At 29.9% G+C, this 14,283-nt stretch overlaps 1 protein-coding gene across 1 annotated transcript; it reads left to right on the top strand.

Moving 5' to 3' along the window:
* The first annotated feature begins 9,837 nt into the window (after positions 1-9,837).
* LOC110661784 (uncharacterized) lies at positions 9,838-13,880 on the top strand. Its single transcript, XM_058139997.1, has 5 exons — positions 9,838-10,584; positions 11,604-11,640; positions 11,820-12,056; positions 12,149-12,196; positions 13,261-13,880. Exons 1-5 carry the CDS (start codon positions 10,286-10,288, stop codon positions 13,525-13,527), a joined length of 888 nt encoding a protein of 295 aa, XP_057995980.1. The 5' UTR covers positions 9,838-10,285; the 3' UTR covers positions 13,528-13,880.
* Positions 13,881-14,283: the final 403 nt, after the last annotated feature.

Genomic DNA, 14,283 nt, shown 5'->3' with positions numbered 1-14,283 from the left:
ATCCCTATGGTTAAGGTTTTGTGGAGGAGCCAGTCAGTAGAAGAATGCGCTTAGGAGTCAAAGCGGGACATGTGAAGCAAGTACCCGTACTTGTTTAATATGTAATCCTGTGATTCTATTTCGCTTTGTATAAAATTCGAGGATGAATTTTCTATAAGGGAAGAAGAATGTAACACCACTAATTTTTAAATAATTATTTTTTATGTAAATATTAATATTTTATTATATTAAATATTATGAAAATTTATTTGAAATTTTCTGAATTTTAAAAATTGAGTTTAATTTTCTTAAAATAATAAATTTCATTAATTTTTAGAAATTAATTTAAAGACTACGTGATAAATTTAAAAATATATTTGAACTCTATAAATTTTTCTGAGTTTCCTATCATTTTTTCAGAATTTTTAGACATCGTTTTTAGTCCAAAGGCAGAGTAAAAAAAATTCAATTTTGGATATCCTAAATTGAATCGACCAAATCGAACCAGACCGGATTGGACCAATCAAATCGAATCAGTTCCTCTTCTTTTTCTTCCTCCTTCTCCTTCACTCTCGACGTCCCTCCTCTCTCCCCCTTTTTCTCTCTCCTCCTCCCTCCTCCTTGCTGACCACTGCCTCCCTTCCCCTCCCCTCCCCAACCCGCCGGCAACCTCCTAGCCCCTTTCCCTGCCGCCAGCCACCGTCCAGGTCGTGGAAAAACTTGCCCAAATCTTTCCCCTTCACCGTACGACGCTTCAACTTCTAAGGCCAAATCTGGTTGATTCTACCACCAATCGGATTGGGTCTTATTCCAAACACCTTCTACTCCTTAAGAGCTTTCCATAGACACCAATCGGCTAGCCTTTCTCCTCCACCCAGCCATCGCAGTGACTTGTGAAGTACTGTGAGTAGATATTGATTTTACTTATAATTTCAATATTATTATATATTCAAGGCATGTTCATGCATCACTTATAGATATATGTATATAGTTATTTGCTAGGCATTCCTTGTATTGCATCGTATTTGATGACATTGCTGTAATTGTTGCTTTATGGCGATCTGGAGCTACATGTGTGAGTTGGTGTGTATGTGGTGTGTATATGGATATGGGTAGGATAGATAGACGCTGCTGGAGCTTCGCTAGGACCCAATCCTTATAATGGATAAGTTGGGGGAGGCACGGCTCGAGTTGGTCTCGTTAGCCTTCACATTTGGATATTAAGAGAAAGTCCAGTTATTTGCTTGTTTTACAACCACCGCAAGTACACGGATCGCTAATAAGTAATAAAGTGATGTGTAGAGTATCGTTCCCACGAGGACCGTGTTAAGTACCGAACTATAGTGATTTTAATTATCTAGATAATTGAATTGTATAGAAATAGTAATTAAATCTAAATTAAAAGAAATAAAATCTAAAACAATTAACTAAACTTGAATCTTAATGGAAAAAGGCATTCTAAAGCTGGGAGTTCACACTTCAATCAATTATAGAATCAATCTAATTTATTCAATAAATAGAAGATTATTACTTTGATGAAAATTGATCCTAAGTTATCTTAAGTCCTCTCTCAAGGCACTCAACGTGTATTTTAATTAACCTAAACCCTGCTTTTGTGGTGATTAAATTAATTAAAACCCTTTAAGATCTTTGATTAATTTTGAAACTCCACAAAGGTCATCAGCCTATCCTATGTTAGATTTTTTAGGTTCAAAATCCTGATTTTTTAATACTAATTTTCACCTTTCAGTTTTTCAATTAGTATATTAGATCATAGCTTGGTGGGTACCAATACGTAGCATGCATTAAGAACATAAGAGATTAAATCAAAGAACAAAACTCTCAATATATTAAATAAAATCAAATCAGATCCATAATTAAATTGAGAGTACTACATCCCTAACCCTAGAATAAAGAGACTACTCACAAATGGTGAATTTTACAATCAAGCTTATAAAATAAAGAAAAGACATGAGAAGAAAAAAAATGGAAGAACCCAAATGGAGAATCACAGCCTTGGACTTTTGAAACTTCAGCTAAAATTCCCTTCTAGCAATCTTGCAGATCTTGTTTCACCTTTGCCTTTCTTGAAGTTGATGTGCATTCTTGAATGTAAACTCTCCCCTCCCTTTTAATTCGTGACTTGTTATATTTATATCTAGTGCAAAAACCGTAATTTTAGAGTCCTAGAAGCCTTAGAAGTTTATTCGGGTCTGGTTGAAAGCAAGAAAAGTTGAGGCAGAATTGCTATCAGGACACTTTACACTGGCTGTGTAGTGTTACATGCCCCACCCCGTGTAACTTTCTACCACTTCAATTTTTCAGCGTTCTTTCATCGAGAAGGTTACATGGGGTGCAGGAAAGTACACAGGATTGTTTACATGGGCCATGTAATGCTTTTGGCCATATATTCTTCACGTTTTGACCTCCAAATCTCTTCCAAACTCATCTTTGATTCTAAAACCACATAAAAATACCTGATGAAATATAAAAATCAATGAATTAAGTTGGATTAATATGTTTTCTAAAATAATACTAAAAACACATAAAAATAAACATGAAAAGAGACTAAATGCCAATAAAATGCAATAAATGTTAACCTTAAATGTCTATATAATTTGACTTCATCACCAGCTTTGAGTTGATCTCACTGACAGAGGTTGGAACTAAGAGAGTTGTATAGGAAATCAGCTCACATTTATATATGTGTGTGTGTGTGTGTGTGTGTGTGTGTGTGTGTGTGTGTGGATTTGACACAAGAGTGTGTGAGTGCTTTAGATTGCCTTTGGTGTGATTATGACTTGACTTGTTTGAATTGTGTGAAGATGTTGCATTTCATTCTTAGGGATACATTAGACTTAGATAGTTATAGAAATTATATGTAAAATCAATATCTTACTATATAAGTCAAATGCTCACTCCTATTCACCATTTTTTTCAAGCTACAGGAGGGCTTTTCTTTGTGACTTACCTACTTTCTTTCTCGCAGGTCTACTAGTCGCTATATTTATATTTATGTTATGTTATTGATTTAAACTCTACAACTTCGCATGTGCTAGAAATATTTTATTGATTTGGGGCTGTAAAAGATTATTAATTGAGGTTGTAAACTTAATATTATGTATGTGTGGTTAAATGGGATGAACATATATTTTCAATGAGGAAGCTGAGCTTCCATTTGATTAAACTGATTGATTATGGGTTATGAGGATGAGCTGAGCTAAGCTCCCCATATATATATATATATATATATATATATATATATATATATATATATATATATATATATATATATATATATATATATATATATATATATATATATTTATTTATTTATTTATTTATTTATTTATTTATTATGATCATAGATCCTGTTAGCTAAAAAACTCACCTTTTGATAGTCTAGTTTGTAACCGGACTCTATCCGGTTGATTTCTTGAAAATGGACTTATATATGGGTTTTAAGGTTGGGTTAGAGAATAGTTAGGCTTACTACGAGTTTTGGGAACCTTATGCTGATCCAAGTCCATCCAGTCTATATAATTTGACTTCATCACCAGCTTTGAGTTGATCTCACTGACAGAGGTTGGAACTAAGAGAGTTGTATAGGAAATCAGCTCACATATATATATGTGTGTGTGTGTGTGTGTGTGTGTGTGTGTGGATTTGACACAAGAGTGTGTGAGTGCTTTAGATTGCCTTTGGTGTGATTATGACTTGACTTGTTTGAATTGTGTGAAGATGTTGCATTTCATTCTTAGGGATACATTAGACTTAGATAGTTATAGAAATTATATGTAAAATCAATATCTTACTATATAAGTCAAATGCTCACTCCTATTCACCATTTTTTTCAAGCTACAGGAGGGCTTTTCTTTGTGACTTACCTACTTTCTTTCTCGCAGGTCTACTAGTCGCTATATTTATATTTATGTTATGTTATTGATTTAAACTCTACAACTTCGCATGTGCTAGAAATATTTTATTGATTTGGGGCTGTAAAAGATTATTAATTGAGGTTGTAAACTTAATATTATGTATGTGTGGTTAAATGGGATGAACATATATTTTCAATGAGGAAGCTGAGCTTCCATTTGATTAAACTGATTGATTATGGGTTATGAGGATGAGCTGAGCTAAGCTCCCCATATATACATATATATATATATATATATATATATATATATATATATATATATATATATATATATATTTATTTATTTATTTATTTATTTATTTATTTATTTATTATGATCATAGATCCTGTTAGCTAAAAAACTCACCTTTTGATAGTCTAGTTTGTAACCGGACTCTTTCCGGTTGATTTCTTGAAAATGGACTTATATATGGGTTTTAAGGTTGGGTTAGAGAATAGTTAGGCTTACTACGGGTTTTGGGAACCTTATGCTGATCCAAGTCCATCCAGTCTATATAATTTGACTTCATCACCAGCTTTGAGTTGATCTCACTGACAGAGGTTGGAACTAAGAGAGTTGTATAGGAAATCAGCTCACATATATATGTGTGTGTGTGTGTGTGTGTGTGTGTGTGTGTGTGTGGATTTGACACAAGAGTGTGTGAGTGCTTTAGATTGCCTTTGGTGTGATTATGACTTGACTTGTTTGAATTGTGTGAAGATGTTACATTTCATTCTTAGGGATACATTAGACTTAGATAGTTATAGAAATTATATGTAAAATCAATATCTTACTATATAAGTCAAATGCTCACTCCTATTCACCATTTTTTTCAAGCTACAGGAGGGTTTTTCTTTGTGACTTACCTACTTTCTTTCTCGCAGGTCTACTAGTCGCTATATTTATATTTATGTTATGTTATTGATTTAAACTCTACAACTTCGCATGTGCTAGAAATATTTTATTGATTTGGGGCTGTAAAAGATTATTAATTGAGGTTGTAAACTTAATATTATGTATGTGTGGTTAAATGGGATGAACATATATTTTCAATGAGGAAGCTGAGCTTCCATTTGATTAAACTGATTGATTATGGGTTATGAGGATGAGCTGAGCTAAGCTCCCCATATATATATATATATATATATATATATATATTTATTTATTTATTTATTTATTTATTTATTTATTATGATCATAGATCCTGTTAGCTAAAAAACTCACCTTTTGATAGTCTAGTTTGTAACCGGACTCTATCCGGTTGATTTCTTGAAAATGGACTTATATATGGGTTTTAAGGTTGGGTTAGAGAATAGTTAGGCTTACTACGGGTTTTGGGAATCCAAGTCCATCCAGCTAAGAATTTGGGTCATGACAAATAACCTCATTTTTATTAAAAAAAAATACTAATAATTAACTAAATTACTATTTATTTTACCTAATTACTTATTGAATAAATATTTATTTTATTTAGTATAGATAAATAGTAAAATTAAAAAAAATAATTAATACTCAATGATATTCTAAATACGATAGATAATTTTACATAAAAATCTTAAATGTGATGAAAAAGATGAACAAAGAGAATAAATTTTTGTACAAAGAAATAAAATCAAATCTCAAAAATCAATTAATGTAATTTTAAAATATAAAATTAATTAAAAATATAATAATACTCATGGATTAAATTAATATTCTCTCGTTATCATAAAATAGGTAATCCTTTAAATTATAACTCTCTCATGAACATAAAATAGGTAATCCCGTTGTCTTAAAGTGTCTCACAATTGTTTTGATAGAAAGACTTCAACCATATATTATTAATTTTCTAATAATAATAATAATAATAATCTCACCAAAATAAGCACAAAACACATAATACCAAAGGCTTACAAAAATGAAAGAATGTCTGACACTGACATTTCTCTTTCTCGTCTCCTCTCCTCTGCTGAGATCCTCAGCAGCCTTTGACCAATCCTCAGCCGTCCATCTTCTTCCCTTTTTCCTTAATTATTATAATATGAATTTTAAGTTTAATGTCTAAAGGGCTCTTGTGTTGAGGGAAGTAGTTTCCAATGATACAAGGTTCTTTTCAAAAAGACCATATTGCCCTTCTTTTGCAAAATTCTCTCTCTATGTATATATATATTGAAAAAATGAAGATGTGAAATTGTTGGAGTCAAATAAAAACAAATAATAGTAAAACACTTCTATCCAAATATTTTAGGGTAAATTATTATCAAATTCTGGTAATTTATTAAAATTAATTATTTAATTTTTATTTTTTAAAATCCAATTAAAAACAATTTTATATTTTATAAAATTAAATTGTTTAATTTTTTAAAATTTTTTATGAAAGAAAACGTTAATAAACTTATTTTAGTTAGAGAAACCAAATAGTGTAAATAATTAAAATTATAGGAATTAAATAATATAGATATTTAAGAAAAAATAAATTGACTGATGTTTTCTTTAGGAGAATGATTAAAGAAATTAATTTTATAAAATACATATATTTTAATTGAATTTAGAAAAATTAAAAAAATTTGACCAAATAATAATTTATCCAATTATTTTTTTTTATTTTATGGATGAAAAGTATAATAGAAAAACTCTCTCTTTCATAACCTCCCACTTTATTTGGAAGGATTAAAATGTAATATCTCTAGAGAAAAATAGAAAAATTTAGGTCTTTATTGATAAGAAAAAAAAATTATTAAAAATTAAATAAAAATAATATAACAAAATATTTAATCAAATTAAAAGAGTATTTAACTTAATTTATAAAAATTAGCCATTATTTATAAATTAATTTACACTTATAAGTATTTAAAATTTATAAGTCCTCAACTTATAAATATCAAAATAAAAAATTTATCCATCAGTTAATTTTATTTTTACTTATAAACTGTACTTAGAAGCCCCAAAACTAATGAAACAAATTGAGCCGGCTTAAAAATAGTGCATATAAATTGGTTTGTGCCAAATCCATGAATATTGTGAAACAACATTCTGCATTCTGTTATGGATATAAATGATACAGACATGCCATTAATACAAAATTGACCCAACCATCCAACTACATAATAAAGCTTCAAATCTATTATTATTATTATTAATCATCCCATAAAATAAATTTTATAATTATGCAATTTCTTATAAGGATTCGAATAATTATCTTTCTTTATCAAAATAGTAATATTAATCGGTGTAAATTATAATTTAATTGCTTTTATTCTTATAGATATCATAATTGGAGAGCATTTATTTTAAATTATAAGATTGTTTAATTTATTTATAAATTATAAAAATAAATTTATCTATTTATTTATAATATTTTTAAGTGTATAAGTTCTAAATAAAAGTTGTGGAGATAAATTTTTTATTTTATTACTAATAAGTCCTATATTTATAAGTTACTTTAATCAAATATTTTATAACCACATATTCTTTTTAGTAATTTTAATAATAAACATGTTTATAAGCTTTTTTTTATCAAATATATTAATGACTTATCAGTCATTTATAAGTACTTTAACTATACGTATAGCTACTCAAAATTTTTAAATATTTATAAAATTATATTGACTTATAAATACTTATAAACTAATTTTTATAAGTTGACTTAAACACCCTTAAATATATTATGAATAATGTTTATTTGGTGTATATGTGAGGTAATTGTTTGATCAAGCAAATGCACTTATCCCTTGGTTATTATGGATATGTACATCCACTCTGAATATTTTTTATTATAAATTAATTTTAAATATAATAAAGTCACATTTTATCTAATAAAAATAAATTAACACGATATTCATCTCATTTTATATTTATCATATGCTTCAGGATAAATTTTAAACATGAAATTTACATTTTTTTTTTACCTATGAAAATATAAAAAAGTATTGTGCGGTTAATAGATGTGTTAATTAGCTAATTTTTTTAGACCTTGTTTGGTTTAATTATATAATAAAATTTATTTTATTTACAAATGAATTTTTTTATCTAGTATATTTTATATTAAACATGAAATTCATTTCAAACGAAATGAATTTTGTGTTTGTTATGAATGAATAATTCAATTTAAAATATGTTTTTTAAAACACTATTTATACCTATTGCATGAATCTTTTTCTTTGTTTTTTAATTAAAAGGATGAATATTTATAATAGTTATAATGTTATTTGTCTGTCATGTCTGTATATGTATGTGGTCATTTATGTATATATTTGTATATGTTTATCTACATTTGTATATGTCTGTGTTCATCTTTATTTATATTTTTCTTTGTTTGTTTATTTATGTTTTTGTCTATAGTTGTGTTTAGTATATGTCGGTCTATGCTTGTATATATCTGTATCCGTATTTGTGTCTACGTTTGTATTTTTATCCATATTTGTCTGTCTACATTTGATTATGTTTGTGTTTACCTATATTTGCATTTTTTTATCTATGCTTAAATATGTCTTTATTTATCAGTATTTGTATTTATGGCTGTATTACTGTTTATCTATATCTATATGTTTATGTTTGTATCTATGTTTGTATCTGTATTTGTGTGTATCTATTATCTACGTCTATATTTATTTGTGTATATCTATGTTTATGTCTGTATTTGCGTCTGCGTCTATTTGTTTATATTTATATATATCTGTGTCTATCTATATTTGTATCTATCAGTATTTGTTTATTTATATTTATATCTATAATTGTGTTTGTATCCATCTCTCTATGTTTGTTTGTGTATATGTCTTTTTCTTTTTATTTATATTCATGTTTGTGTCTATATTGATCTTTATGCATGCCCATCTACATTTATACTTATATTTTTGTCTGTGTATATTCGTGTTTATTTATGTCTACATATGTGTTTATCTGTCTATAACTGTGCATTTTTAATTTTTATTTATCTTCGTCTATCCTTTTGTCTATATCTATCTTTTCTTTGTTTATTTTTATTCTTATCTATGTCTATGTTTGTTTTTTTGTGCCAATGTCTATGTTTGTCTGTGTATGTGTGTATGTATGTTCGTGCTTGTGTCTTTTTTGTTTGAGTCCGTCTGTATTTATTTGTATATCTGTGTATCTGTGTCTTTGTGTCTGTTTATGTTCGTGTCTATATCTATATAGTATGAGTGTCTATTTGTGTTAATTTCTGTATCTATATTTATATTTATATCTATTTGCATGTTTGTGTGTGTCTATCATATAAACAAAATAAAAGAACATGAATGAGGAAAATAAAGTAGAATTATATACTAAAAAAGAGTAATTTTATCATTTAAAATATATATGATTTTAATTTTAAATTTTATTTATAATTTCTATTAATTTTGATGGAAATTAATTTAATTATAACAAAATGTCATCGACCAATCATTTAATAGTTTTCAATGACTAATTCATGATAGTGTTGATATTACTTTTAATTATATTGTTTAGGCTATTTGTTTAGCCTTTCTTTAATTTAAAAAAAAAAAAGAAGATAAAATAACCAAGTTAAAGTGTATAAATGATCAGAAAAACTCGAATTTTAAACTGCAATTTTGATATATAATATGAAAAATTAATTAGATTATTAATAAATTTTAAGTTAGTAGAATTAGGAATTAAAATTGTATTTTAGACGGTAAAATCTCTGAGTTTGAACAATCATAATTAATTATAAAATAAAAAATTAATTAAATTAGATATGAAAAATAAGTAGACTTGAAAAACTTTAACGAATATTGAGTTTATTGGTATTGAATTTGTTTTTACTGTTATGAGCTGAAACCCAATAATAAAAACATGCAAAAGAAAACTTTTTTTTTTCTCATGCATAGTTGAAGGATTCCACAATAGATAAACAAGGTCAAAACTGTACTTTCAACATAATCTTGAAACAAGTGGACACTCAAAAATAGGAATAAAAATTAAAAAAAAAAATAAAAAATGGATGCAGGTTTACACAGATCATCACCCATCATCAAAACTATGAGCCAACGCAACTTTTCTTCTCTCTCTCTCTTTCTCTCTCATTTGTCCTCTAAAATTCCACATCCATACTATTCATTTTCTGGGTTTTTGTTCCCTCATTATCTCCGCCAACTTCACCTTCAACTTCACCACCACCACCTTTGCCACCACCGCCATCTCCACCTCGTTCAGCTCATCCTCTTTTATTAGATCCCTTGACATGACATTAACCCATGAAAACACCATAACCAAATTTTACTAACCACAAACAAATTCCAACACCTTTTTTTTCTTTGAAACAACTTTTGATCATATCGTACGCATATTTCTGAAGTGGGTTTTGTTTTTGTTGTGTTTTGTTTGTGCTCGTGGCTTGTCTTTATAGACAAAGAAGAATTAAAAAAAAAAAAGAAAGAAATAATCAGTAAATGGGAAATGTAACGTCTAATGTGGCAGCGAAATTCGCCTTCTTTCCCCCAGACCCACCAACCTACGATGTATGTAGAGAGGAAGATGGGAGGCTGGTGTTGCCGAGGGTCTCAGCTGACAAGAACATTGACGTACATTTGTTGGAAACCAAAGGCGGGAACAAGATTGTGGCCACGTTTTGGAAACACCCTTTTGCCAGGTTCACCCTCTTGTACTCCCATGGAAACGCTGCTGACCTTGGCCAAATGCATGAGCTCTTCATTGAGCTCAGAGCTCATTTGAGGGTCAATATTATGAGGTATATATATATATATGTTTTGCTAATTGCTTCTATGCCCTTTTTACCTCTTATCATTGCTTCCTTTCTGGGTGTTTCTGGTTGGTTCTTGATTGTTCTGAGATGGGTTTCCATCTGGTTATGGTGGTTTCTGCGTTTTATGAATTTATTTGTTGTTGTATGTTCCTCTTTTGGCGATTTATTCAATACCCATTTTCTGATTTCCGGCCTCTCCTTGTTTGATGATTGATTCAGATAAAAATAAATAAATAAATAAATAAAAATATTTTATGGGTATTAGTTATTTTTAGTTTTAGATTAAGGTGTTTTGTTGTTCATGCTGTTGCCAGCGCCCAACCCCCCCCCTCCCCCTCTCTCTTTTTTTTTTTTTTTCTTCAAATTTTTTCTCTTTCAAATTTCTCATTTTGTCTTTTGATCTGTTGGTTCTGTTTTTCTTCTCTTCCTTTTCTCACTCATTCCCTGTTTTTGAATATGTCGGTGATATCCCTTCTGTAGGTTTTACTGGTGGAAATACTTATCATGGGTCTATTTGTGATCTGATCATTTGATTTAATAATGTTGCCCGCTTTATAATCATTTCTTGTTTTTTCTTATTCTTTATTATGACCTTACCAACAATTCTGAATAGACCACAAGGGAAAAGAAATTTAATAAATTTGGTTTCTTATTTAAATTTTATCATGGGACAGATATTTCCTGCTGACCTCCTGTAATCTGTTGACATCATTTATCACTATCTGCTAATGCATATTAATATATGGGTTTTTTCAAGTATTGAAGGTTTAAGAATTTACTTTATTTTCTTAATTTTTTACCCTTTTGTGTTGTGTGCATGCCATGAAGGGCATCCTCAAATCGTGCTAATTAAGTACCTGAAAGGTTTTTATATGTGCAGAAAATAAATGAAGAATTAGCATGTCAAGATTTAGTGGAAATAATTTGTCAGGATCTTGAAGTTCATTTAATGCAGCTAAGCCCTATTTGCTTTGTTGCTTACTTGATATTTGGCTATTTTGCAGCTATGATTATTCAGGATATGGGGCATCTTCTGGCAAGGTAAACATATTCTATAAGATCAATCATATGTAGTTTCTCAATTAAAATTCTCAAAAAGAAAGAAAGAAAGAGAGAAAAAGCACTTGTGTCAATAATTTAAATGGCTACATGTCCATTTGTCTTACGTACACATGGCTAATTCTATACCTGATCAGTTGTTACTTCTGGAATTTTAATAGCCATCTGAATTCAACACGTACTGTGACATAGAGGCTGTGTACAATTGTTTGAAGAAGGATTATGAAGTTAAGCAAGAAGATTTGATCTTGTATGGCCAATCTGTTGGAAGTGGACCTACTCTGCATTTAGCTTCTCGTTTACAGAGGTTGAGAGGAGTTGTTCTTCACAGTGCGATCCTTTCAGGCATACGGGTCTTGTATCCTGTGAAGATGACGTTTTGGTTTGACATTTACAAGGTAGTCACCGGTTCCTTCCATCTTTTGTACCTCTTTGTAATAATAAATTACTTCTTTTTTTCTTAATTGGAGGACTTTTCTATTATTTACAGAATATAGACAAAATACGGCTTGTCAATTGTCCAGTTCTGGTTATACATGTAAGTTACATGTCATTATTTGCAACTTATTCCCTTTGTTTCCATGGAACTTTTTCCATTCTTGTTAAGACTTGTTGTTTTCCCTAGTGAAGTTTGCATGTCACTCAATTAAGAAAAATAAAAACATAAACCTGTGATTACCAATTGCTTATTGCATGTTTATTTTCATGATGCCATGGCGTTGCTAGCATATTATACTGCCTGTATTTCTTAGCAAATATTAGTGTAAGATTGTGTTTGATGGTAAATGGCACCATAATTGGAGATAAAACCACTCTGGAGCTGGCAATAAGAAAATTTGATTTGATAATTAGCTAAACAAATCAGTCTCTGAGTTTGTAATGTTTTGGAATTTTGCTTTTTTATTATCAGTTTGAGGTAGTATAATGTTGTATTTGCTTATGCTGTGTTATAAGAATAAAACAGAAATGTAGTAAATCTATACAATTTCAGGAACCTCCATTGTCTGGCAGTGAAAAATCCTAGAAAGTTTTCTGCTCAATATTACATTACCAATTAACTTCAGTTCTGAAAACTTTAATAATCTAGAGTAGTTTCACATTGTTTAATGGCTGAAGGAAGTACGCTGAAGAATTTCATGTCACAAACATTGGAAACACAAAAGGAAAAAAGGAAGCACACTGGTAACTAAATAAGGAAGCCTTCTTAATTAGATTGTAAGTTTTAAATCTTTAATTGGCTTCTTGGAAGCAATCCTTCAATTTCATAGAAATTGTAAACCCTCATGTGAAGAAAATAATGCATGGTTATCAAACCAGATTTGCACATTGCTCAAATTAGTAGAAACTAGAATACTGAGGATCAAGCTTCTGTCATTTTCTTCCTATATCTGGCACATCCACAATTTCTCTCTGCTTATGTTTATGAGCATGGTTGTTATCATATGGTTGCTTGCATATACCTTTGGTATCAGACACCCCTTAATCGCAAATATATGCTCGTCTCATATGTGACTATTTACTCTACCATGATTCTAATTGGTTTCTGGTTGAATCTGTACATTTGCATTTTCATTGCTGATTTTTGTCATTAAACATTCCCAGGGAACAAATGATGACATTGTTGATTGGTCTCATGGGAAGCGCCTATGGGAACTTGCCAAGGAAAAGTACGACCCTTTATGGGTCAAAGGTGGTGGCCATTGCAACCTTGAAACTTATCCCGAGTATATCAAGCACTTGCGGAAGTTCATGAATGCAATGGAGAAAATATCCATTGCGAAACCAGCAAAGCAGCTCACTTCTAATCCAAGCATTGACATAAAACAGAACAAGTGCTTAAGATGGAAAAAGGCAGCAACTCAAGAGTAGTTCATTAATACAGATAGTTTCATCGCAAGAAGAATCCATATCCAAGATTAAATCTGCTTGCTTTGTGGACTCGGCAATTAGCAGCAAGCATGTTACTGCCTGGTATGTTTCTACAGATAAGGAATTAATCGCAATTACACCTTGTATGTTTGATCCAAGTCCTGTTAAGATAAATTTTTTAGGCTGGGGAGCTTCTATATCTGTCTTTGAAAACGATGTTCCTAATGTTGTATTGGAAAGGTAACCCAAATGTGCTTGATCTGGGTTTCTTGTATAATTTAACAGAGTTGTTGTGTGTAAAATCTGTTTCAGAAAAGCAAATACATGATAGTTCCTTTTGTTTCTTTTGACCATTGGCCTTTTTCTTTCTGTGAGTCTTCAATACATTAAACTTCAAATTAGTCTGCCTTGTGCCTTCCCATTCCATTCAATCTTTAAGTTGCACTTCTAATATATGATCTATCCATGCCTTTGTGGCATATTACTTGTAAGTGCATACTTAGGATGATTTGGCATTCAGCAGTTCTTTTATTTTTCTGAGATGTAACCATGGATCAAGTGAAACTATATATATATATATATATAATACTAGAATTTAGTAGAATTTGAGGACCATGACAGTATGTTCTTGAATGAGAGCTTTTCGAAGTGAGGTATGGAAACATGCACGGCATGCCGTTGTAAATTATTGGGTTTCCTTCTTTTCTTTCAAATAAATAATAAAGCCGCTACTAAATAGAAAATAATAACTCAGCA

This window comes from Hevea brasiliensis, chromosome 17, assembly GCF_030052815.1.
Source record: "Hevea brasiliensis isolate MT/VB/25A 57/8 chromosome 17, ASM3005281v1, whole genome shotgun sequence".
In the NCBI taxonomy this organism is placed as follows: domain Eukaryota; kingdom Viridiplantae; phylum Streptophyta; class Magnoliopsida; order Malpighiales; family Euphorbiaceae; genus Hevea; species Hevea brasiliensis.
Note: the sequence above shows the minus strand (reverse complement) of the source record. Positions and strands in the feature narration are given on the sequence as shown.

Coding starts and splice junctions, on each gene's coding strand:
- LOC110661784 (XM_058139997.1), top strand. CDS start 10,286: ATGGGAAATGTAACGTCTAATGTGGCAGCGAAATTCGCCTTCTTTCCC. Junction 10,585..11,603: donor TTGAGGGTCAATATTATGAG/GTATATATATAT, acceptor GCTATTTTGCAG/CTATGATTATTCAGGATATG. Junction 11,641..11,819: donor ATGGGGCATCTTCTGGCAAG/GTAAACATATTC, acceptor GAATTTTAATAG/CCATCTGAATTCAACACGTA.